This window comes from Eleginops maclovinus, chromosome 2 (genome assembly GCF_036324505.1).
Source record: "Eleginops maclovinus isolate JMC-PN-2008 ecotype Puerto Natales chromosome 2, JC_Emac_rtc_rv5, whole genome shotgun sequence".
Lineage (NCBI taxonomy): Eukaryota > Metazoa > Chordata > Actinopteri > Perciformes > Eleginopidae > Eleginops > Eleginops maclovinus.
The window spans coordinates 8,164,704-8,189,078 of NC_086350.1; the positions used below are offsets into that span (position 1 = coordinate 8,164,704).

General features: G+C 42.7%; 1 protein-coding gene across 2 annotated transcripts; it reads left to right on the forward strand.

Moving 5' to 3' along the window:
• Positions 1 to 589: 589 nt before the first annotated feature.
• On the forward strand, positions 590 to 24,319 carry prickle1a (prickle homolog 1a). 2 transcript variants are annotated; one of them, XM_063904225.1, is made up of 8 exons: positions 590 to 862; positions 17,641 to 17,844; positions 19,538 to 19,651; positions 20,507 to 20,644; positions 21,221 to 21,424; positions 21,598 to 21,784; positions 21,891 to 22,760; positions 22,868 to 24,319. In XM_063904225.1, exons 2-8 carry the CDS (start codon positions 17,656 to 17,658, stop codon positions 23,719 to 23,721), a joined length of 2,556 nt encoding a protein of 851 aa, XP_063760295.1. In that variant the 5' UTR covers positions 590 to 862; positions 17,641 to 17,655; the 3' UTR covers positions 23,722 to 24,319. The 2 variants fall into 2 exon arrangements, with proteins under 2 accessions (XP_063760295.1, XP_063760305.1); XM_063904235.1 differs by lacking the exon at positions 590 to 862 and adding an exon at positions 12,662 to 12,864.
• Positions 24,320 to 24,375: the final 56 nt, after the last annotated feature.

The window sequence follows — 24,375 nt, forward strand, 5'->3', positions numbered from 1 at the left end:
TACCTGACTTTTTAATGCAGCAAACACATGGATAATTGCCATTGTCTTATGCTTGATGCCTCTTTTCACAGTATGTATATAGACTAACATTTCATGAGCACAGGGGAAGACATAAAGCACATTATGATCAATTCTATTAAGAGGTACATGAAAAACATTGTGTGAGATAAAATAAGATTTTGTTTGGATAAAGGTGCAAATGGAGGTGGCACATACAGTCTTACTGAATCCATGAATATGAATCAGTGGCGTATTTAATATTTAAAGAGAGAGACATTACATTTTAAAGTTCATAACGTTTTTATTGATCTAAATATAGCCCAGATATAGGTAGAGGTTCATATAGAGGTAAGGGTCGACTGAAGGTAAAGGCAACAGGAATAGATTAACTCACTTAGTAATTTTCAAGCACTTAAATTACGCAAACACTTCTTAAACTCCTCGTTGCCGCAGCAGGAGTTAAACTCAGGAGCATTTGTCCACTGTGCTGCAGGCTGGTCCTTCTCTCCAGGATCGGTGGGGGCTGCTTGTTTAAACCAATAGGCAGGGAGCAACGCTAATGTCATTTCACTGGGACTGACGAGAGGAGTACCATAGCGCACGGTGCGCCGCTGTAATGACTGAGATGTGGTGACAGCGGGAGAAGTCAGACCAAGCTCTCTTGTAGCGCTCCTCTCCGATGCAGCCGGTATCTGGAGTTTAAGATTATAGCTTTGCACAGCTACGGGTTCATTTGCGGCACAGTGGTGCACCCTCTCTGGACTTTTCATCCCATGCCAATGAGACGCGGCGTGAATCGCTTCTCTCACTTCAGGAATATTGGTTCTGGATACTCGAATTACTCTGACTAAACGCTTTGAGGGTGAGTGAACCGAACTATTTAGTGCGTTTTAACAGTATTTTTTACGACTTTAGTTCAAGATGTTGTGCCACTTTTAATTGGTATCTACCTACAGTTGCAGCATTATCTTCTATCTTCCCTAAGAAAAAATGCTCGAAAAGTTACAATGGTAAAAAAAAAAAAGAAGAAGACAATTCGACCTTAATGGTTTGGTTTCGTCAATTATCGTTTTAAAAACCCAACTTCCATCAATTGAATCGATAATCTAAACAGGTCATATGCTGCTTATTTCAACCCCCAAACTCATCAAACAGGGTTTAATTTCCTTATCTTCCAAAACCGCCTTTACGAAGACACATTACACTTTCTCTGCGTGTAACCTCATTTCTCTGACGCTAAAAAAACTTGTGTCAGAGACGTGGGGCTCGAAGTGTGGAGTCCCCCAGGCCTCCAGATGTATGGACTCAGCTGTCGCCTGTCACTTGGGTGACAACTGGTCGCCACTTGGTGACCGCTGCCTGTCCGCCACTGCAGGTCTCCATAGCTGTCAGGAGTGCTGTTGAGTGAGGGGGAATGTGGTCACACACCCCGGCCACATACAGTATGAGAAGTCAGTCTCACTTTCTTCAATTCCAACCATGATGGACAAGGCAGTAACCACAGAAAAAAAACCCCATTCTTACAAGTCTTTCAATCCAAGTTTTAGTCCTGAAATTTTTGATTGAAGTAAGTCAATACATATGGGAATTTATTTATGGAAATCAATAGAGAACATTCTTGAGTCCGGTTTCATGCCTGTCATAGTGTGATATATACTACTCTATGTTGTTTCAAAATAAAAATCTAATACAAACATTGAAATATTCTTACAGCCTAAGCCTGAGCATGAGCATTAACATACTTATTAGTGTGGACATTTATGCATAGCGGTCAGCTCTTAAAATAAAAATAACCCTGCACGCTGCTTAAGCAAATTCATCCCTCCTTCTGGAACTCTCACAGAGCTAAAAATGCCATAAAGTGTTTCCTTTGGAGAACAATGACACACCCTCAAGTTTTAAACATTGCCATTTTCAGCTGTGTTCGAAAGTGCCAAACTTATAAAGCACAACATAGCAGTTAATGTTATTTTTAACCAAGGCTGTTTAAGATAATATTTTGCTCTTGTTGGAGCACAGTAAACATCACCATAAGCTATTAAGACTGTGACTGCCCTCCTGGGGGCTGACAGAATGACAGACCCACCAAAAGAGTGCAGAGTCAGTCTGGCCTGATATCTGTCACTATGGCCACAGCTGAAAAAACAGAGCTTTGCTAAACCCAGGACAGTTCACCTTGAAACCTTGCAGCTAGGTGAGAGGGCAGACTTAGGAGATGCCATGGATACCTTGGACATATTGTGAAAATGTTTTGAGGTATTGCAGGACAACACAAATGAAAATGTGCTTAAATAAATAAAATTATACCTTGGAGCACTTTGACAGTGCAAAGGAAGAACTGCAACTTCTGCACAATGTCATCGGTTCTACTTCAAAGTGTGACTCGCCAGGTTAAAATGTTGTTGTAATTGCACCGGAATGTGTTTTGAAACGTGGTCACTTCCATGAGAGGCACTTTTAACCTTCCTATCACAAATATATCAATTTTTCTTGGCCAGTAAGGGAGAAGGGGAAATAAATAAAGACTCAGAGGGATTTAGAGGGTTATTGATACAGATACAGGGAGGGCTGAGCTGAGCTGAGCTGAGAACCAAGGTAGTGGTGTCACCTAGTGGCTAGAATAAAGGTTGACGCCTTCGCTGCCTAGAAGAAACAGATACTCATTGGTAGCTTTGGCTTTTCAATCTGAACTATTTTCTCATTTGTATCTAAATAAGAGTAAACAAAAGGTGATTTGTGAGCATAGATCACCACAAGATTTTATTCAAACTCTGTCAATGTAAGTACTGACATATACTCTTTTAATAGCCTGACTCTGAGACTCAGAACCTTATGCAGAAATACAAGTTGTGTGTTGTCATACAAATGATTTCACTCCAAACGTTATTAGATGAATCAACATCTGCTGAAATCTGGCTATCCTGCTTCACAGCTGCAGTTATTTAATGATGAAATGACCTAGCAGGCCATGTGTTAGTGGGATGTTGGCTAAGATTTACTCTTAATGACCTACTGTAGGAGGATATAAAGTTATCGTAGAAAACGTGTTGTACAATAAGCCACAAGAAGTGGTGTTTGTGAAGCAGCTTCACATGTAACAGTGCTTGCTTATGTGTTATTTCCAAAGCCTCAAAAATGATTTAAAGGTGCAATTAAAGGAACAAAAGACGCTAATAAAACTAAAAAGATATAGTGCATGCTTAATCTTGAATTTTCTTGGACACAGCAGAACAAAACAGTTAGGATCCTTGTCTGCCAACTTTATGTTTACAAGTTCCCGCTCAATAAAAGTGGAATATGTAGATGATTAGCACCACAGTGCATAATGACAGGATAACTTATTCAATCTAGAAACGCTGGATCAAACATTAGCCCCCTTGTGTGTCATTGCATTAGTGCAAGAATGGTGGAGGTGTAGACAAATGAAGATATGAAGCCAGTCTCAGACATTAACAGCGGGGCATGTCTTTGTGTGCGAGTGTGTGTTTGTCTGAGAGAAGCAGATGGACAGAGACAAAGTAATCACCTCTATGTGTGTATGACCGCCACACACATACACCCAGCTGAGTGTGAATGAGCAGAATGTACGTCCCAGTACCCGTATGTATACGTTCCCCACTGTTGATTTAAAGCCTGGTACTATCGAAATGTACACAGAGGCCTGTTTGTGCAAAGCTAGAATGAATCACCCTCACGTCCGTGTAAATCGCCTGCAAGCCAAACACTCTGGCAGCCTTTTATCCCCAGACGTGGTCCAGCTCACCGCAGCAGAGCTAAAAGCAGAGCGGGACAGGGCAGTGTGTTGTGAGGAGCTGTCAGAGGAGGCCAGTCTTTCATGGCTCTGCACGGGGAGATGTGGCATGGAGTCAGGTTGCCATAGACAAACTCCAGAGAGCAGAGCACATTGACTGTAAACTGTTTTTGGTAGGTTGGCAGGAGGCTGGATGAAATATGTCTTGTTTAAACGCCGGTGGTCCCTGAATCTGTGGTCACCGGAGCCCACCTGAATGGACGATGGCCTGGATGGTCAAATTTAGGGCACTGTGGTTGTAAATAACCAGTGTGCATGCCGCTGTCTGTGCCATGACATTAAATTCCCCATCCTGTAACCTTAAATGTATAAGAGTCATCGCCTGCAGCAGTGGCACACATTGGATCCACATGCTAAGCATTATTCTCAAGTGATTAAAGGTATAGTGATTTAGCGCTTCCAGCCTGTTTATTAGGAGCCGCAGGATGATGTTAGAGGGAAACGGGTTTGGCTCCAGCAGATCTCTGGTAACCACACGGCATAATTGCGGGACTAACCGTCAGACCACCACGATGATAAAAGTCATTCTTGACACACATGTTTCATTATCAACGCCGTGTTTAGGCATGATGCTCAGCTCTGGATGAATACTGCGTAATAACCACAGTGCTGCGCTACAAAAGTGCTTATTATCAACATTGTCTGTCTTTGATAAAGGGGAATAACAGATGCAGAGAGGCCAAATGTCAGTTGGAGTTTTTGGAAAGTTCCTATGACCCAACCCGAGACTGACATTGCCGCCTGCAGGAGGGCATGTTTTTCTCCTCTGTCCTGCACATCTATAGGAATCCATCTAAGCAATCACAGCATCAAGGGCTGGAAGCAAAAGAAAACATATTACCCTGAGATAGTCATTAAAAAGCCCAGCTCATTTCCCCAGCACACAACAGGGGATTCAGTTAAAGCTTTCCGGACCCACGGCTGGAAATATGCAAAATACAAACCCCCCTCCCCTTCCTGTGGTTCTGGTTCCTCCTTCCCTGTTGGCATTGTCACAGGGGTGAGGTCAGTGAGCATGGATGATATGGAAAAGGTCAACAGGGTTTAAAAATGGACCCTGCAGGGCAAGGGATTTTCTGGACTGACAACAAAGGTATTTTCTGAAAGTTGTTCAGGAACGTTACAGTTACAGACAGTGGGGACAGTTTCTGGGTGTCTGCCAGAGTATTCCTCCCTGAGCATTCCCTCATTAGAACTTTCATCCAGTCATATTTTACCATGTCACTAATTAGGTTTGGAAACAAATGCATGCAAGACATATTCCCAAATTACACGGTGCTGGATTCAATCCTAATAGCATTGAAATATCCTCTAAAACACATCATAAGAAGATTAAAAGGAAGACAAAGAAATAAATCAATATCTTAATCCCTTCCGGCTCTCTGAAGAAAAGATTTAAACAGCTGCTTCTTCCCTTCTTTTAATGGGGGAGTTTTTCCTGACAAACAATTCAAAGTTAACTCCTTAACTGAATCTTACATACAAGAAAAGAAAGTCCTGTGTATATCACCAGATATGTACTACAGTACGCTTTGCATCCAGACCCCTTCCAATTTCCTCTGAAGCATTAAGCCAGTCATTCTTCAGAAGTGTTGCACAGGTTTGGATAAGAAGCTGGGTGGAAATGTAGGACAACTGGCACGGTTCTTTCATTTAGGCTTATCAATTATGACTCGTGTTAAAAATAAGTTTAAAACATTCACTTTCAAACTGAGCAAGACCAAGAAGTGTAGTCTTTCATTATTATTGCTATTCAAAAATGTTCTCAAATGAACTGCAAGTTAAAAATACTATAGGTTTACTATGTCAGGCCTTATAATTAGCAATGCTACTTTAAAATCTAACTCATCTCTTCACACAGAGGGGATGTATTAGCAGTTGGAAACACATCACAGTTAAGATCGATGTTGTGGGAGGACATGCAGATGGGTCAATATTGACAAAGGCCAACTGAGGACATGTCTTGCAGAGCAGCAGCCTGAGACCCACAATGGGCCCACTGAGCTGACACAGAAACAGTTCGTTTGGCCACAACAACCTGACGGCGGCTCCTAGTGAGAGGCCGGTTCAAAGAGCCCGGCTTTTGTTTGCTATGCTCGGACTGTCTTCCTGTTAGGGGCTGGGCTACCAAAGAAAACAAGAGCAGTGGCTCACCAGATGTGTGTATCAGTGTGTGTGTGTGTGTGTGTGTTTGTGTGCATGCACGTCCTATCCAAACACACACGCTTGACCATTCAGGGAGAATGGTTTATGATGTTTGACAGGAATAAAAACTTGAAGAGAAAAGGCATCTCAGATTTTATGGAAAGGGTTGTTATTTAAAAAAACACACGCAGCGGGAATGCCCACTATGTCACATGTTCGTTTATGCTGGCCCAAGATGTTGAAAATGGTTTGGTGTCATTAGTGACCTCAGTATTAGCAGCTCCAAAAATAACACACTGATGCTGACAGAAAGAGTATTACATGTGAGGTTTCTAAGAATAAGCCCTGCTCTGGAGGACTTGTGTCCCTAATTGGGGGTTGATAAGGCAGCCAGTTGTGTGCTTTTTTTCCTTTGCACACATACTGTATACTGTGACAACAGACAGACATGCATGCATACACACACACACACACACACACACACACACACACACACACACACACACACACACACACACACACACACACACACACACACACACACACACACACACACACACTCACAGATAGAACCCAGGCACTAACGACCCCTATGTCTGGCTTGTATATCTGCTAAACTGACTAAGGCCTCCCCAGGGCTTCAGATTGGATCTCACTGCAGTACATAACATACACATCTTCAACAGACAAGCATATGCTTGAGTACTAATATGATGGGACGGATTCACACAAAGTACTGTTTCTATGTAATACTGAGTGATTAAGTGTTTCACAGTAAATAAACTTCAAGGTAGATAAGTCCTTATTTAAAGTGTTTTTTTCACAAGTACACTTCTGATAATGCAGACATTTTATTTCTTCTTCTTCACCTTTCATTTGTTTTGCTTATATTAGACAATATACTTTAGAGAGCTCAACAGAGATAAGAGGGGAGAATTGTGGGAAATGCCATGCAACTAAATGCCTGATATTGGCAAAAATCTAATTGGGTTTTATAACAATCTAGTCCAACATAATTACTAATTAGTTGAAGAAGAACACATTTAACAACTTGTTTCCCATTGCATGCTTTCATTGTGCTGTCCCACCTTATTACATGGAACAAAATAATTCCTCACCAATTCCCAAATGTCCAAAAATATATTGAACCTACAGCAAACAGAGAAATGCAAATGTGGCACACAGATGCACAGATATATAAGTATAGTATAACCCATTTCTGCTCTTATTTAGATACATGTACATACTTTGGAAACACATAAAAGCAGCATTAGAGTCCCCCGAAGTCAATAAACACCTCCAGTCGGACATCTCCTAATGAGAGAGTAGGTCTACAATTTGTTTATATATATTTGAATGTGAATCACATGAGGAGGTGAAAGGGTCAACAACATCAGAGCAACAGGGAGCCTTACAGCGGAGATCATTGGGCCTCTCCTCTGCTCTTTCTGCTGTTTTTACTACCACCTTAATGACTTAAATTGTGTCCAATTAAGCAGAGCGGGAAAGAAGTATCCCCGCTCTCAGTCCTCAGTGTTCCCTCTATGCTGTGGCACTGGAGCATGTGTTTAATTAGAACGGTCTAAAAAGACTGTACCGGAGTGTTTCTCCAGGAATGTTAATCATTAGTGGGATCCTGACTGAGCGGCTCTTAACTGTTTCGGAGTATTGTTGGATTCCATGGTTGGTCTTTTGAAGCCGTGCGGCTCAGGAAAATGCTTCCACGTGTGCGAATTGCCGACTTTCTCCTGCTTTAAAATAAAAAAAATACAGCATCCCCTCCTTCAACGACTTGCTCATAGCACTCAAGCCCAAGTATTGCCTGTTTTGTTACGGCGGTCTTATTCATGTGTCCGTTTGAGCCCGGGGCTGGAAACACACAGGAAATAGTTTTCTTGCCATATGAAGGATATACTGTTGAACTTCGAGGGAAAGGTGAAGAGAAAAGCCCAGATGTGTGAGGTGTGAGGTTTAAGTGGTGTGTGAGTGAAACTTTCTGAAAGTGTGATGTCATGAGCAAAAAATGTATTCCTAAGTCTTGAAGGCCGCACGTGTTGAAACTGTACATTGATGGGGGGAATGAACAAACATCTGGCATGGAAAACCTGACAGCTTCCTTTGTAATTTTGAAGATTTTACTGTTTCATTGAAGAAATAAAAAATGAAGACCTGTTAGTTGAACTCACGGGGTAAAGGTGTTAGTTGCACTTTTGTAATTGTATGTCCATATTCTCAGTTTGTCCATGGGGACCACACATGGCAGGCTTTGCCCTTTGCTGATCCAGTGCTTTTGTCAGCGCAAGTGAGTAGTGTAAGAGCAGCCCATTCATCCTCTGCGCGCTCAGTGTGTAGACAGCCACAGGCTTTTGTTGAGTTATAGTGTCCTCAAATAAAGGGGCTTCCTTCCTTTAACAGCTCCAGAAGCTCTGTCGCTCCACTTCCCATTGTTCCCAATGAGGTCCGGCTTTTACAACTAGGTGAGAGGGTGTCAAATTGACGGTGAAATATGAGCTGTCTCAACCATACATCTCTGCAATGTTTGGCAAAGCAGTTAGACAGCGGTGTGCTTTTGATAACATGAAGAAACAGTCAGTGTGCTGACACCAAGCTTTTGTTCAGCAAAGATGTTTATGTCATGTGTGACAGGTTGGAAACTGGATATTCATGTTGCATTAAATACAACATGACACACCAGGTTTACAGCTAATGAAATAAAGCCCAATAAATCGGTAGTTCAGTAATATATTTAAAGATTGCTCCCATGCAATGAGGGGCAAACTGACTTCATTTACTTGTAAAGTATTATATTGTTGGTTTTAAACAACAGTATGAATTTCCCCACATATTATCACTTAATTTATAAATACCAAATATATGAAGAAAGAATAAAAACTCTACTAATATTTTATGCACTCAAGAATTAAGTTGATCTGACCTTATTTAGTTGATGTCTGTCATGTTTTTATAGAGTTGAAAAGTTCAGCAGTAATTCGGTCCAATAAATCTTTCATTCTGTCTTATTTTCACTTTTACTATTCAGTCAGGGACACATCTATGGTGAGGTCAAGTTTTAAGTGAGTAGATATTTCTCTTTAATTTATGTTACAAATAACCCCCGTCAAAAACTAAGCTTGAATCTAAGCCTTGCCCCTCAGCTGCCTCCAGTGTGTCAGAGTGAAACAGTAAAAGGGGTTATGTGAGGGTTATAGGGCTAACAAGCCCACTGTCTGACCTGAGTTTGTCAGTGCCAATCTAGCTAAGTCAATATCAATGCGCTGACTGCTCCACCAGTTGACCTTTTCCTCCCTCTTTCAAGGCGTAAAAAGGATTGTTGTTACAGTAGAGTGATAGGCTTTTATTGGCCTTTATAACTGTGGCTTTTGTTGGGCCTGTGTCCTGCTAATACCCGTTGGCAAGTCATTTAAACCTTGAGAATGCCTACTTTTTATAAGGTAGCTCACACACCAGTGAGAGCTGTTCTCAACAATGGTCATCAATGACGGTGAGTTAGAGACTGACCTTCCCTTTGCCCTCTTTGGTACCCCAATTTATGGCAGTTCTTGCGACTCAAATTAGTCTTGTCTAAAGAGGTTTCTTTAGACTTTAATTCATGTGTCTCTCTAGATAGGGTTTCACATAGATGTTACCTGGCAATACAGCGATGAGCTTTTACTGGATATTTTTGATTTATGGGTCCACTTTAAGGACGTGTTTGGACCAGAGAAGAATGTAGCTTTATCGTTGGGCGTTGGTTCTGATGATGATCATCTCTGTCCTGTCATTGTCCGGGCATGCTGGTCACAGACTACCTCGCCGCTAGCAGAGGGCGTTATTTTCTTCTTTTTACAGCGATGAGAAGGTGCAGACCAGGTGTGAGGTGCCGTTCAGGTCGTTGTGGCTATGACAGGGCAATAGGTTGTAAAGCCCCGGGGCCATAGATTTATGGGTCATCTGGTGCTCTCTAAGGTCAAAGTTCAGGGATGCATGACTTGTCCAACTTTATATTATTCAACCATCTGAGGTGAACCTTGAACTGTGCATTCAGCTACCTCTAACTATAGAGTTCTGCGATTTCAGAATGACATTTGGGATGTTCTTATTCTGATTCCCGTTCAGGAGACTAAAGATAATCCACAGATGCCTTTAAATATAGTTGTCCTTACCTCAGTTCATTGTCAAAGATCACTCATTCCCTTTTGCTATTTCAGTGCGAGATGTCCCTACATTTGAACTTCAAAGATGTCAACTTTGCTACTTTGAGTTCCTCTGACTATTTCTCAAAATATGCAACTTTTGAAATGATAAGAGACTGTTAAAGGCAACAATTTCCCTAAAGTTCAAATGTGGCAAAGTCACTGAAATAAAAGGAGAATCATTTCTACTTTTTAAGGAAATCAGGCACAGGTCTGCTTACTCATACTGGTGTTGCTGAAACGGCTCTGCTCCAGATTACTTTACCATCTTAGCTTTGCAATTCATGAATGCCCCCCCGAAAGGCAGGATGCTGTGTTGTCCCTCCCCTCTAAGAATTGCTAATGGAGAGTCATTTGGACCAGCACAATGGCCTTAGGTTTGCTGTGAAAGAGTGTCTCTCCTCCCTGGCCTTGGCTGCTACAATGGCTTTGTTCAGACACACCTACGGTACATGAACTATGCAGGCGCTAAATGTAAGTCCATGAGCTCCAGAATGTCAATCATCAATCTATTCAGTCGTGTTTTTCTGCTTTTCATAAAAATAAACGGCCTCTTTCACTAAAATGAACAGCCTGTTAAACTGCATTTATTTTTATTTAAATAAGTGGAATGACACCATTCACCACATCACGCTGTGAATCTTTAGCACATAAAGGTGTGAATGTGGGGCGTGTGGGCAAACAGAGTCAGATGCTGTCAGTCATGAACAGATGAAGTAAATCCGGAATGATTGGCAATGCTTTTGCCCTTCTTTGAAAGCTTACATTTGTAGTACACAATTAAAACTGTTTTGTTATCCATCATATCAGCAGTGATCTGATTTGAGGAGACAAGGGGCAACATTTCAAAATATTGTCAGAAATGTGCGTGTAAATCAAATCCTAACATTAACATTGTTGTGCTACTTTTTTCAAACAATTTCTCTGCTTGAAATGTGTGAACCCTCTTATATCAGCCCTACTTCAACACCCCCCAGTGACAATGTTTCACGCATGTGTTAGAGTTCACCAAATTACATCCTGACGTCAGCCCTACAAAATTAAACAGCTTCTTAAATGTTAATAAAGAAACCACTTCTAGCTGTTTAATAGATCCCTTGCTTCCTAGTAAAATGTTCTATTGCTTTGTTTTACAGTCTTTAAGTAGGCTATGTTAACCCTTGTGTTGAAAAGGATGGCAGAACTTTTCCTCTTAGAAACAATTTCTGTAAACTATAAAACATGTCCTTCTGGAGAACACTTGGACATTATTGCAACCAAACAACCACAAAAGGTGTAATTCTCAAAGGTTGACCTGAACTAGTCACTTTTGTTTTCTGAGGCAACAGGAAGAGAATCACGTTCGGACATTCCTGCAGAGGTGAAGGAGAGGCAGAGGTCAACTGCGTCCCGGGGAGTTTCACTAGGCAGGCGGATATGTACATTTGGGTTTTATAGACCATGTTTTTAAGTTTAGTTAAGGTCCTACCAAAGTACGGTAAAGGCAAACAGAAAGCATGGCCAATATGAGCATTTGTTGATCGCTTTTGATATTTTAAGTTTTATTTCAACAGACTTAAGATATTCTGGATTTGTTATGTTTGGGAATACAACTAAAAGTTAACAGAAGTTTGCAACAGTCAAAAACACACATATTCAGTCAAATTTCATAGAAAATAAAGAAACGAAGCAGATCATCACATATGAGAGAATTTAACAGGTCAATACTTGCAGGTGAACAAACTGATGAATCTGTTCAATTTGAAACGTAAAAACAAAGTTGAGAACAATGTTGGACATTTGAACCCTCACCTAAACAGTAAAAGATGTTGGTGAATCATATATTAAAGGTTTGATAGCTTGACTCATATAGACTCACATATTGAGTAAGGGGCTATGTGAGGCTAAACCAGGATGTTGTAGGAGCTTTTATTCATAGTGGGATAAATAAAACATATTTTGTTCATCCAATCCAACAATCACTCTGTAATCATAAAGCTGAAGTTAGAAAACAGCCCTCTGTAACTTTGTGACGTTTTAGCGCGCAGGAGAAGAGAGACAAACCACCGGATAAACCAAATCCTGACTCTAATGCTCACCACCTTCCCCACATCTCTGAGCTGTCGATAGGAAAGCAGAAGGAAGAATGTCATGCGAAAGCTGTTGTGGAGATGGGGCGGTAAGTGTGGTAAAAGGAGCTCTGCCATCACTGATGTGCTACTTAAAAGTGCAGTTCCTGTGAGCTGGAGCTCTACCGGTGGTTCTCATTTGGAAGCATATGTTTGAAGTACGAGGGGAGGGTCAGCGGAGGAGAGACGCCTCGCTCTCTCATTCCCTGCCGTGACTGGCTGTTCTGAGGTTAAGGGGCCGGGCTGAGGTTAGGAGGGCTGGATTGGGGGAGGGAGGAGGAGGAGGTGGGGGAGAGAGACAAGGGAGGGATGACCATCTGGTTGAGCTCCTCCATGTAAATGCACACACCCCTCTCAGACACTCTCTCCCACGCACACAGACAGACAGACATCTCTTTGACTTTATAGAGTCTTGGCTTTGATATGGGCTGTTACTGTGCTGACAGCTCTGATAGAGAAGGCTGACTGCTTCTGTCCTGGAATTAGAGCTCTGAGGATCTTGCATATAGATATGGAGCCCAGAGGCTGAAGAAGAATCTAGGACTGGATATAGTGGTGATAACATCCTTTTATCTTCCTTCACTCAGGAGAGTTGACCTACACTGAGGTAAGACAGGCAGGGGAATGACTTAATGAAGAGACTTGTTTAAAAGAAAAGAAGTGGAGATTTCAAAGTATTGCAACTTATCTCTTCATGAACTGTCTTTGGGCACTAGAATCAGCCCTTTTTACCACTCTCATGCAGATGTGTAAAGTAAAGACCTATACATCCACATCTCTTGGATTATTTAGTTTTAATGGCAAGGTGGTTCAATAATTAATCTGTCTTTTGCATGATTCACAAGACATACAGCACCTCACATATTCTCATTCAGATTCTTGCAACTTTGCAAAGTCAAGAACTGAGGGACATTTTTGTAAGGTGTTCTGATAGGTGCCAAAGGGTTGTTACAGGTCCCCTTTTACTGCAACTGAATTAACTGGGATTTAAATGTGTTTGATGGCAGCTATGTGACAGCAGCACGTGTGTTGAGTTTTGAGGTCAATGTGTCCAGAGCATGCAGGTGGTCTCCATAGTGTGGATCTCAGTGGGGATGTCACTCCCATCCATTTGGTCTTGGAAAAACACTCCTGCAGCCATGAGAGGAGGCCTCAATAAGAAGACCAAACTCCAGCCATGTAGCACCTCAACACTGCATACACCAAGCTCCTTGCTGGGTTTCATGTCAGCTGCAGTCAGAGTTCCCAGCTTTTTGAATTTTCAGGCTGATTGGATTAAAATCTACTGAAATTCCAAAAATGAATATCCTCATTGTTGATGTTCAGTTCTGGATTTGGATTTTATTGGATCAACTGATTACAAGTTTATTCCTAAATGCTGATTTACTTAGCTGTACTTATGAGGTTCTCTTAAAGATCAAATTGTCTAACTAATGTGATTTGGCCTGCAGTTTGACAATGTTTGTTTGTAAGATCCCTTTGTTGATTTTTTTTACAAGGGATACAAAATAGTGCCAATAATTGGAAGGTTGTTATTTCAAGATATTTCTTTATACAAGTTAAGACATATCTCTTCTGACGTAAAGACAGATTTGTCTTGAGTTCAAGCTCAAGTAAGCAGGGACTTTGAACAGAAAATCTTGTTTTTCTCTTCAAGTAGAGCCTGTCCTGCATGGCTGAGCTGGCAGGAGCCAAGTTAAACATGTTGGGCCAGTCCATACTGACAGAGAGCACTGTGTTAGGTTGTGTGCATGTCCATCATCCACTTCCTTGAAGAATATAGACAGTAATTCAGACCAGAAGCTGCTTATTTTCCCTATGCACTCTCCCAAGAGTTGCTAATCTAATGCTCCAGTGTCTGGAGTTTGGGGGGAGTCTTGTTTCAATGTTGTTGAAAACTCTTTATTAATGTCGGTGACAACTATATTTATTGGTCAGTCACAGTATGAGGTCCTGTGAGAGGTTTGTATTCTAGAAAGTGATTAAATAACACTAGCTGTAGTTTATGCAAAGTCTCTGCATTGCTTTTTTGAGGGTGCATACAAATCTGTGGTTATTTTGTTTCTAAATGAATCAAATGTGCACCCGCTTGTTCATTGAGCTTCTGTTATACAGAGCGTGTTGCAATATAAGACTATCAGAGTCATTGTGCACTTTTTTTTCCTGGTACACAGACGACTTCATTCATTCTAAATATCTTGTGGGATGTTTTAAAATGTTCATTCAAAGCAAGTATGTGTTCCAGCTTTTACCTGCCCTGACTTACATTTCATCTCTTTTGTGGAACAAGACACATTAACATTTTCACACATGTTGGTAACCCCATTTTAGCCTCTGTCTGATGGCACCCCCACCACCCTCTAGCCCTGCGTGGGCAGATCAGTCAGATATGCAGGCCTGCAGCTCCCAAAGCCTTGTTAACAAGCACCTTTACAAAAGAGTGAGGGGCTGTTAAACATTCAGGACTGCAGGGGTCTGGCTAGTGTGGGAGGAGGGCAGGGCAGGGGGAGTAAAGCAGTGAGAAGGGGGAGATAAAAAACTAAGCTCTAAAACCATAGGTCCCTTGTTGGGAGAAAAAGTTAAAAAGCCAGCACAAATGATGAGTCAGTGAGTTGGCAGGTCAGTTTGAGCATGGTTGCGTTTTTTGGCTCAGTTCTTCTGTCATTCAAAAAGTAAAAGAAGTGTTTTTCTGGGCTACGTATGGAGGAAATGAACTGCACGACATCTATAGGAAAAATTAGCATGCAAGCAGATGTGGTTGTATGAGAAAGGCGCTTTGCCTGACACCAGGTCGTGCACATCCTGTATTCGTCTTTGCTGCCCTGGCTTAAGTTCAATCCTGACATTCCTGTGAGTCAGGTTTGGCTATGTGAGACATCATCATGGAGACTTGGCCAACATGTGAAAGCAAGCATCTTTCTAACCAATGTAGCGCACGAGTGAGTCTGTGCCTGATAAAATGTAAGGCTGTGGGTCTCTAGCCTCCTGACAGAACCTGCCTATAGTTAGCTATCTCCCATGTGAAACCAAAGCTGTTCTCAAACAAGGCCACATTTTTGCTGGTTATTTTGGTCTCATTTGCAAGTCAATAGATGGGAATAGAACAAGAGAGTATCTTCACTCTTTCCCCCCCTTCATCTGAAGACAGGTTATCTGGGTTTTGAGGGCTTTAACTGTCATGAATTAGGAGATAACACACCACATCTTCAGAAGAAAAGAGACTTAAAGGGAGATAAACAGGCTCCTGATGGAACAGGCCTTTAGTGGATTCCTTCACAAAGACGCCATTGTTCAGGACATCAGAGGCGCTTAATGGGATGTGTCATAAGCCAATCTGCCTGACAAGACACTTTGGGGTGTAATGCAGGCACAAATTCCAAAGAAAGCACATGAATCCAATGACACCACCATCCATCATGCTTAACTCTGATGGTCTTTTGGCAGGCTAGAGGAGGGCATGCCAGTGGCTGGCCACAGGGCTGACTTGTCCTTGAGGAAGATGAGTCGATATGAATAGCCGGTAGTTGCCTTGCCTGGCATGCATTGTGCGCGGCAGTTAATCACCCACTGGAGGGTCCTGTGTGCCACTATCTCAGGAAGAGTTGTCACTAAACAAGAAGCAGGATACATGAGCGTACAGCTGACTCTGACATGGTGTTCATGTTGCTGTTTGTGTATGTGTATGTGGACCGACTTAGCCTAAAGCAGCCAGTCTGGCTCCAGCATAAATGTGTGCATTCCCTCTTCACGTGTGCATAGAAGCTGCACACTCCTAGGCATATATATCATTCCAGGAGAGAGCGCAGATTTTCAGGCCCTACTGTCAAGCCGGTGTTCAAAGGCTGCACTCGAGTGTGTCTGGTTTTCTCAGCTGTCTCTTCGTGGCCCTCTGTGCCCTTGCCGGCCATAGGGGGTAGAGGCTTTGGGGGGAGGTGGCGTAAGGGCCAGGCCGCTGGACGATGGCTAGGCTCCCATTTGATCTCAGCCAGAGCCCTTGGCCTGTGAGAGATGACCACAACTGGACACACATTCATCATCTCCATGTCTGCTTGGCCCTGCAGAACAAACAATTATTCGTATCTAGCCAAAACATATAACATTTGAGAATTGATTTGCTTCAAATATTTGAACTCTGTGAAAATTCCATTTGTCACAATGAAGAAAAAAAGCCTCTGATAAATTCAGGTCTAAATCATGAACATTTCACTTTTGCAATGTGGCAATGTTAGAACAAATGTTTCTGAATCAGTTGACTTAACAGTAAGAAATTATGTTTCCTTCTTTGTTCCAACTGTAGTACAGTCAAGAAAACCATTAGTGACTCTGGCCACCACACACATAGATCAACACGGTGCCAGTCTTTGATCTTCTAGCTCTTTTTTTTCTCCTGTTGCATTGTCAACGTCCAACTGAGTATCTGTCGACCCCATCCATTAGCGTCCCCCTCTATTGATCTCCCTACTATTTCACCTGTCTGGAATTGTTCTATCCATCCAAAAGATGAAAGGACATTCAGACACTCACTGCTGCAGGTTGAAAAAACAAACAGTCCAAATAAAAAGGGGCTTGTGGACATTCCCCATATGGTGGCCCTGTCTTAAGTCTAGGCCTGTGTTTATACAGACTCCAAGCTCAACTGATCAAGCCAGCATCAGATCTCATGTGGTGGCCTCTCTTGGTACAAAGTATGACCTAGCACTTTAACAGGCTGAATGATGACTCATTCAGACCCAAGCTCCGCAGTCAGATAAGGTGAAACCTGAAGGTTAACAGTGTCTGGTGTAGTTTGTGCTTTTGGGTTGGTGGCACATTGAATTACAGTAAAGGAAAGGAAAGGAATGTGCGGTCTGTGCAACATTGCCAAAAGCTAAGCTTATATATATATAAGCGACTCTGAATTCCCTGTGTATTTATGAATAGCTAACTGCTTGTTATTGTCGCTATAATGAGATCAGACGTCACTGTAAAGAAAGCTTTGGGAATTTCCTAATGGTCTATATCCTCAAAAGCCACATGAGGAGGGCACATGTTTAACTACCACCACAATAGCAGTGAAAGGGTATAGTTCTCTTTATGAGTGTCTTTATGAAGTAGACTCATCACCATAAGTGAACCAAGAAAGCTTGCTCAGATACCATTATGGGATTTAAGTGGAGTTGTGGGCCTCGTGAAAGAGACAGAAATGGTGTGATTCACCCAGTGGTTAACATTTAGTGGAATGACATTGGAATGAGAGCACTGGTTTAGATGAAGTGAGCATTATGTGGGTAATGGTTGATGTAATGGCTTGTTAACCAACAATATGTTTTCTTGTCTCTTCCTATCCTCAACCCCATTTCTCTTTCCTCCTTCCACCCCATCCTCCCATACTTTGTCTGTCTAGTAAAAAGAGGATCAGATGAGCCTGGCGGGTGCGTCAGTGTCGGCGGCTGGCTTTCAAGGCGGGGCACGCCAGAGAGACTTGATGATGGAGCACAAAGTCAGTAAGCTGACCTCCGGCTTCCAACGCAGCTCCACCTCCGATGATGACTCAGGCTGTGCGCTGGAGGAATATGCCTGGGTACCACCTGGACTTAGGCCTGAACAGGTGAACAAAGATTTGCTACCATTAATATTGGCATAATTAATCATTTTAAGCTTTGCATGCTTGGTTTGGAATTGGCATTCTTGTGCTACCAAGAAGAGATCCAGCGCAATATTGTTCTCTTTTTATTCTGGTACCTTTCCTAACAGTGGTAAATTCTCCTGACAGAGAGTAAAAACAGCCCTGACCTGATTTTAACTTCCTTCTAGCCCATTTTCCTGGCCCAGATAAATGCTATTTAGCACATCATTGAATAACAAACCAACTAGAGTGTCTGGATAATGGAAGTTAATGGCACAGACAATATGTTGTATAAAACTTTTCTTTGGTGCCTTTGTTTTTTCGGCAGATTTGTCAGGCTCTACCAGGCAGCCTCTTACAGGCAGGATGTGTGTACTTTTATTTACAAACTGCGGTATGGCAGAATCTGCTTGTGATTATCAGAGATCTGTTAAGAGGAGGACTTGGTGGGCTCGAGTCGACTGCTGCTGGCAGGATCAGGAAATCAAGGGGCCGTCTTTTAACAAGCCTTCTCCTCCACAAACACAGCCAGGGCTGTTAGTTGTGTCCGCAGGGCAGCCAGTGTGATGTGGCACTTTTCCCAAATCGGCTGCATTTTCCCCCTCTTCTCTCCTAATTTCTCTCTCTTTTCATTCTGTGTTTCTCTCCCTCCTCTTCATCCCGCTTCCCTTGTTAAACAACACACATGGAAGCAATGAGGGGGCGATGGGCAAGGAAAGATGGGTTCGCAGCAACAGAGAACCTTGAATCCTAAACATGCAGAGCCTTATGTTTTAGTAATGTATGTGTTAATTGCATTTACTGCAACCATTGCCCTGAATGGGTCAAGTAATATGGGTCATCATTACAGGGAAGACACATTTGACTCAAGTGATAGCTGACTGTTCCCCAGCCCCTAGGGAGCTGGATGAGGGGTAATAGCAGCATGAAATGTGCATAATTTATGGCAGTGTGCAAACGTCAGGCTGATTGTCAGGGTAAATTGCTGTTATACCCCCTCTAGACGGTCAAAGATGCAGGAAGCCCCCCCAACACACAACACTAGCACATCCCACCTCTTTATCCAGCCGGCTGTAATAGCCCCTCCCTCATAAAGTTTATTTTTTGGTGGTCAGCCCCAAGGGTCAAAGTGCCACAGTGACAGGCTGCTTTGTCCTGTCCCTATAGAGACAAGCATATGACTGGGAAATACAACCTTTAAACTGATTTGACCTGTTGACCTGTTTTTACTTGTTTAGTAAAGATTTATGAAGAACATGAGTGAATCCCATCATCAAAGAGTATCAGCGCTATGTGTTTTGGTGTAGGAAAAACTCAAACATGACAAAATGTCAGTCTTCCATAGATATTACACAGAGCTCTCCCAGAATGTGTCTCATCTCAAATGAATGTGTCGGTTCTCTGGTTCCTTTGGAAAGAGTTTGTTTTCATACATATGGGCTGTTCTTTCCAAGAGCATAACAATAATATATTACTGCAATTACATGGATGAAGATTTGACCACACATTCTTGCAAATGTATAAATCGGTTACATTTGTTTTTAGTAAGGATTCATTAAACCATTAAATGCTTCTTTTTTTTTTTATTTTCAGCAGTAACCAAAACCTAATATCCAATCTTGAAACTCAGATTGTGTTTTATCTGTCTAATCTCCTTATTCCCTGATTTCTCCAGGTCCAGTTATATTTCTCCTGTCTGCCTGAGGATAAGACCCCCTATGTGAACAGTCCGGGAGAGAAGTTTAGAATCAAGCAGCTCCTCTACCAACTTCCACCACACGATAATGAGGTGAGAATATTTTGTTTGCGTTTGCATAAATTAAGGTATCATAAAATTCACCACAGCAGGTCCTCTCATTTGCGCCGAGGCTGTAGAAAAGATTTATTTTAGTTTGAGTAGCTGTATATGCTGCTGCCCGTTAAAACGGGGGCGTTAAAAGTCTCACTATCTCCATGCCATCCGACTCACGTGTGCCCTTGGCATTCCGGTTTACATCACGCGGGGGGATTTTTGTTCCTCAATCTTGTAGGCATGTAGTGTGGGCACAATGTGACTTTTGACTTGATGATTTTATGATGTTTGCTGGGAGCCCCCACCAGCAGGATTCCTGTCATAGCAGTGGTTTTTACGAGGGCTGCTCAGCGGGGGAGATGGATGCTGGTTGAAAGAGGCTTTATGTGATGCCACCACAGCAGTGGCACCACAGTTCGACTTGGCCGTCTCTCTCCCTTTGTTGCCCGTCCTCTTGATTTCACTCTAAACACAAGCCTTGTTTGTGTAAACGTCTGCTTTCCCTCTTTTTAAGGCTTTGGGAAACATTAAAAAGGCCTGTTGTAAAAATGATGTTCTCAATCAGGGACTGTGGGTGGAGATATGTAGGGGGTGTAGGAAGGGCAAGCTAGGGTCAAGAGTTGCCTTTGTTCAGCATGCTTGGTATGCACTCTGCCCTCTCTTATACTTATCTAAGTTTATAACCTTTATTAGTGGCTGACAGTCTTGCAATTGGGTTATTATGGGATGTATAAAGAAAAGGTCACTTGAACAACAGCAGGTCTTCTAAAGAGAGAATCCAACTCATTGATGTAGAAGTAAATTATTGTGAATTTAGCTTTCATACCCGTAACGTCTTACTTTTCTTCCCAGGTGCGTTACTGCCAGTCCCTCAGTGAGGAGGAGAAGAAGGAGCTTCTTATGTTCAGTGTCCAGAGGAAAAAGGAAGCACTGGGGAGGGGCACAGTGAAACTGCTGCCTCGAAATCTTCTGAACAGCATTTGTGAACATGTACGTTTCCGGTCTTATATTTATTATTTACAATCGTTCATAGGCCGTGTTTTTGGAGAGTGTTGATAGTATGACGTTAGTGCTTAAGTCAATGACCTAGTCCAGAATGTAAAACTCAAAAGTACTTCTTCTACTTTATTTAGCTGTTCTGAATCCAGTTTTAGCTATAAAAAAAAAAAAACCTAGAAGGAAAGCTGTAACAGGACCTCAGCGTCAGACACTCTATTAAACAGACCCCTGAAACTGTTGATTTGAAAAGTCCCTTCCCCATGTGATGCAATGTTAAAAAAAAAAAGAAAAGAAGTGAGCTGCTCAGGGACTGTAGTAGGACAAATATAGCCCACACAGATGGGACATATATTCAGCCCCTTAATATGATGCTTTAGTTTCTATCGGCTTGGCTCTGTGTAACATTTAGATCACATAAGGGCATTAAGCCAAAACTTCATACCAGTAGTGGTATGATAGATGTAATCACCAATGCATGTTTCAGTTTATCTCATCACAAAATATTTTGGAACTACATTCATTCCAGGACGTTATAATCAACCATGTAATCATATCTTCAAATTCCAGTGCGGTGAAAACATCAATGGTGGAGAAATGGCAGTGTTTTCCTCGAGGGCGGGTCCTGGGCTGTGCTGGCACCCGGCATGTTTTGCCTGCTCCACATGCAGCGAACTGCTGGTGGATTTGATCTACTTCTACCATGATGGAAAGATCCACTGTGGAAGGCATCATGCTGAGCTACTCAAACCGCGCTGCTCAGCCTGTGAAGAGGTAAAACAACAAAACTGAAATACTGAGAGAGAAAACAATGTAGTGAAGGAAAAACTGTCAGAGTCTGTAGTTTATGGCCTTTCAAAGTTAGTCTAATCCAAAATGTATATATGACAGCCAGAAATGCGATAGCTGGCGGGTTTGTCTTATCCAGGGTTCATGTATTTCCTCAGATTATCTTCGCTGATGAGTGCACAGAGGCAGAGGGACGCCATTGGCACATGAAGCATTTCGCCTGCTTTGAATGTGAGACAATCCTGGGGGGCCAGCGCTACATCATGAAGGACGGCAGACCATACTGTTGTGGCTGCTTTGAGTCACTTTACGCAGAGTACTGTGAGGCCTGTGGGGAACACATTGGTAATGATGATTTTCCAGAGTTAAATGACCTGGCATGATGGTGTTGACTTGAATCTTAAGACCTTTAGTAAGATTTCTAACCACCTCAATATTGTCTGTTTTCTAGGCGTTGATCATGCTCAGATGACCTATGATGGTCTGCACTGGCATGCCACTGAAAGCTGCTTCAGCTGTGCCCAGTGTAAGAACTCTCTTTTGGGCTGCCCCTTTCTGCCACACCAGGGTCGGATTTACTGCTCCAAGGCCTGCAGTCTTGGGGAAGACATGCATGCCTCTGACTCCTCAGACTCTGCTTTCCAGTCAGCACGTTCACGGGAATCCCGCCGCAGTGTGCGCATGGGCAAGAGCAGTCGTTCAGCTGACCAATGCCGACAGTCCCTCCTTTTCTCACCATCTGTCAACTATAAGTTCCCTGGTATGAGTGAAAACGCGGAAGACACCTTGACCAACAAGCTTGCCCATGTGAACCTATCAGATGAGCATTTCTGGAGGGGACGTGGTGAGGAGACCGAGGCACCTGATGACCAGGAGGAGGAGTGGGCAGAGCATGAAGACTACATGACTCAGCTGCTATTAAAGTTTGGGGAACATGGAGTCTTCCAGCAAGCAAATGAATCCAGACCTACAGATTTCTGGATCACCCAAAAGGATGCCAAGTCCAAGCAGGAGTCATCGAAATCTGGCCATGTTGATGGAGGAGAAAGGGGGAGCCTGGCCAGTAAGAAGTACCAGGCTGATATGTACTGGGCCCAGTCACAGGACGGACTAGGGGACTCGGCATATGGTAGTCATCCGGGTCCAGCAAGCAGCAGAAAGATCCAGGAGTTGGAGCTTGATCAAGGGGCTGGAGCAGGCTTCCAGGCAGAAGAGCCCCAATGGTATAATGACTCTTTGGAGTGCATCACAGACGAGTTCAAGAAGACAGATCAGAGTGTCCGAGACTCTATGGACTCACTGGCACTCTCAAATATAACCGGTGAGTAGATGTGACACAATGCATCAGATCATAGTAAATCATCTTTTATTGGATGGGTTGTGAAGTCCATGTGTAAACATTTACAAATGTGTCTCTCTCCTTTATAGGGGCCTCGGTTGATGGTGATAGTAAAGATAGACCTTCGGTATATTCCCTGCAAGGCTTCCATGACCTGGAGGCAGACGACTGTGAGAAAACAAGTAATATGGGAACCCTCAACTCTTCTATGCTACACAGAAGTGCAAATTCCTTAAAGAGCCTTGTGTCTGAGCCGGAGGAGGAAAATGTTCCAGAAGAAGAGGTGATTCTCCCAGATATCAGGCCCAAACCTCATGTCCCTGCCATAAGGAGGACTCGTTCACAATCTAGGCAGCAGCAAGTCAAGTTCTCTGATGACGTGGTGGACAATGGCCACTACTGCGATGTCCCAGTGCGCCAACCACCTATGAGTGAACGAACTCGCCGGCGAGTGTACCACTTTGAGGAGCAGGGCCAGGAACTTCAGAGCGGTCGCCAACATCACCAACACCGGAGGCATCGCAGTCGCAAATCTCGCTCTGACAATGCTCTTAATCTTCTGCCAAAGGAAAAGGCCAAAATTTACCAGAAATTCGACCATAGAGGGAATGCCCTTGGACCAAAGGCGCACCAAGCCTTCCAAGGCCACCAGAATCCTGCTGCCATGTCTGACTATGGGCTACAGGGTCCAGCCATGGGGAGGTTCTTGGAGCTGTATGGAGAGGATGATGACTGGTGCTCAACATGCTCTTCTTCGTCATCGGATTCTGAGGAGGAAGGATTTTTCCTGGGTCAGCCCATCCCTCAGCCCAGGCCCCATAGACATTACTACACTGAGGACTTACCTAGTCCTGTGGCAGGCATGTCTGCTCCTTCGTATGGCCTACGGACTAAGTCCAAAAAGAAGAAAGGGCACAAGGGGAAAAACTGTATAATATCATAGACTTGTTTTACTCTCTTATCCTTATCTTTGGGTAATGCTCTGCTACTCACCTCTGCCTCTCAACAGTCTGCTTGCTACTAAATGCTTCACAGCACTCAATCTACCAATGTGTTTGTGTACGACACAAGTCATCATAAGTGTACGCATGTCATTGCAAACATTGCCAGTAAAGTAACAAAGTATTTTAGAGCAATTCATATTTATAAACCACCATCTAAACTGTCTTTATTTAACAGTGAAGATATTAATGTATATATTGTAGAATTAAAAGACATTTTGGCTATTTTTATACCCTTGAGTTCATGACATGCTCTGTACCAAAATTGCATTAACTTTGGCAGTTGGTACAGAGCCATATTTGCACAAGGGTGTCAGAAATTGACCAGTGGACTCTGATCCAAGCTCTTCAAATGTGTTTTCTTCCAGGCATGAGCAGCGCTAACATAAGAGGAACACTGTGTGTATTAAAAGGCCTGGTTGAGTGGTGTATTTATGGGTCACTGTATTGTAAGCAAATTGATGTAATCTGTATAAATGTACAAACTGGAATATAAGGCTAAGATAGATGATCATTGTAATAAAAAATATCTATATATCATGGTTTGCCTTGTTATTTACTGTCATATATAACTTAATGGAAATAAGACACAAGAT

Bases quoted from the DNA above. Each gene is read 5' to 3' on its own strand.
- prickle1a (XM_063904225.1), top strand. From the start codon at position 17,656: ATGAGCCTGGCGGGTGCGTCAGTGTCGGCGGCTGGCTTTCAAGGCGGG. The intron at 17,845-19,537 runs GTGAACAAAGAT...TGATTTCTCCAG, and splicing joins CTGGACTTAGGCCTGAACAG to GTCCAGTTATATTTCTCCTG. The intron at 22,761-22,867 runs GTGAGTAGATGT...TCTCCTTTATAG, and splicing joins GGCACTCTCAAATATAACCG to GGGCCTCGGTTGATGGTGAT.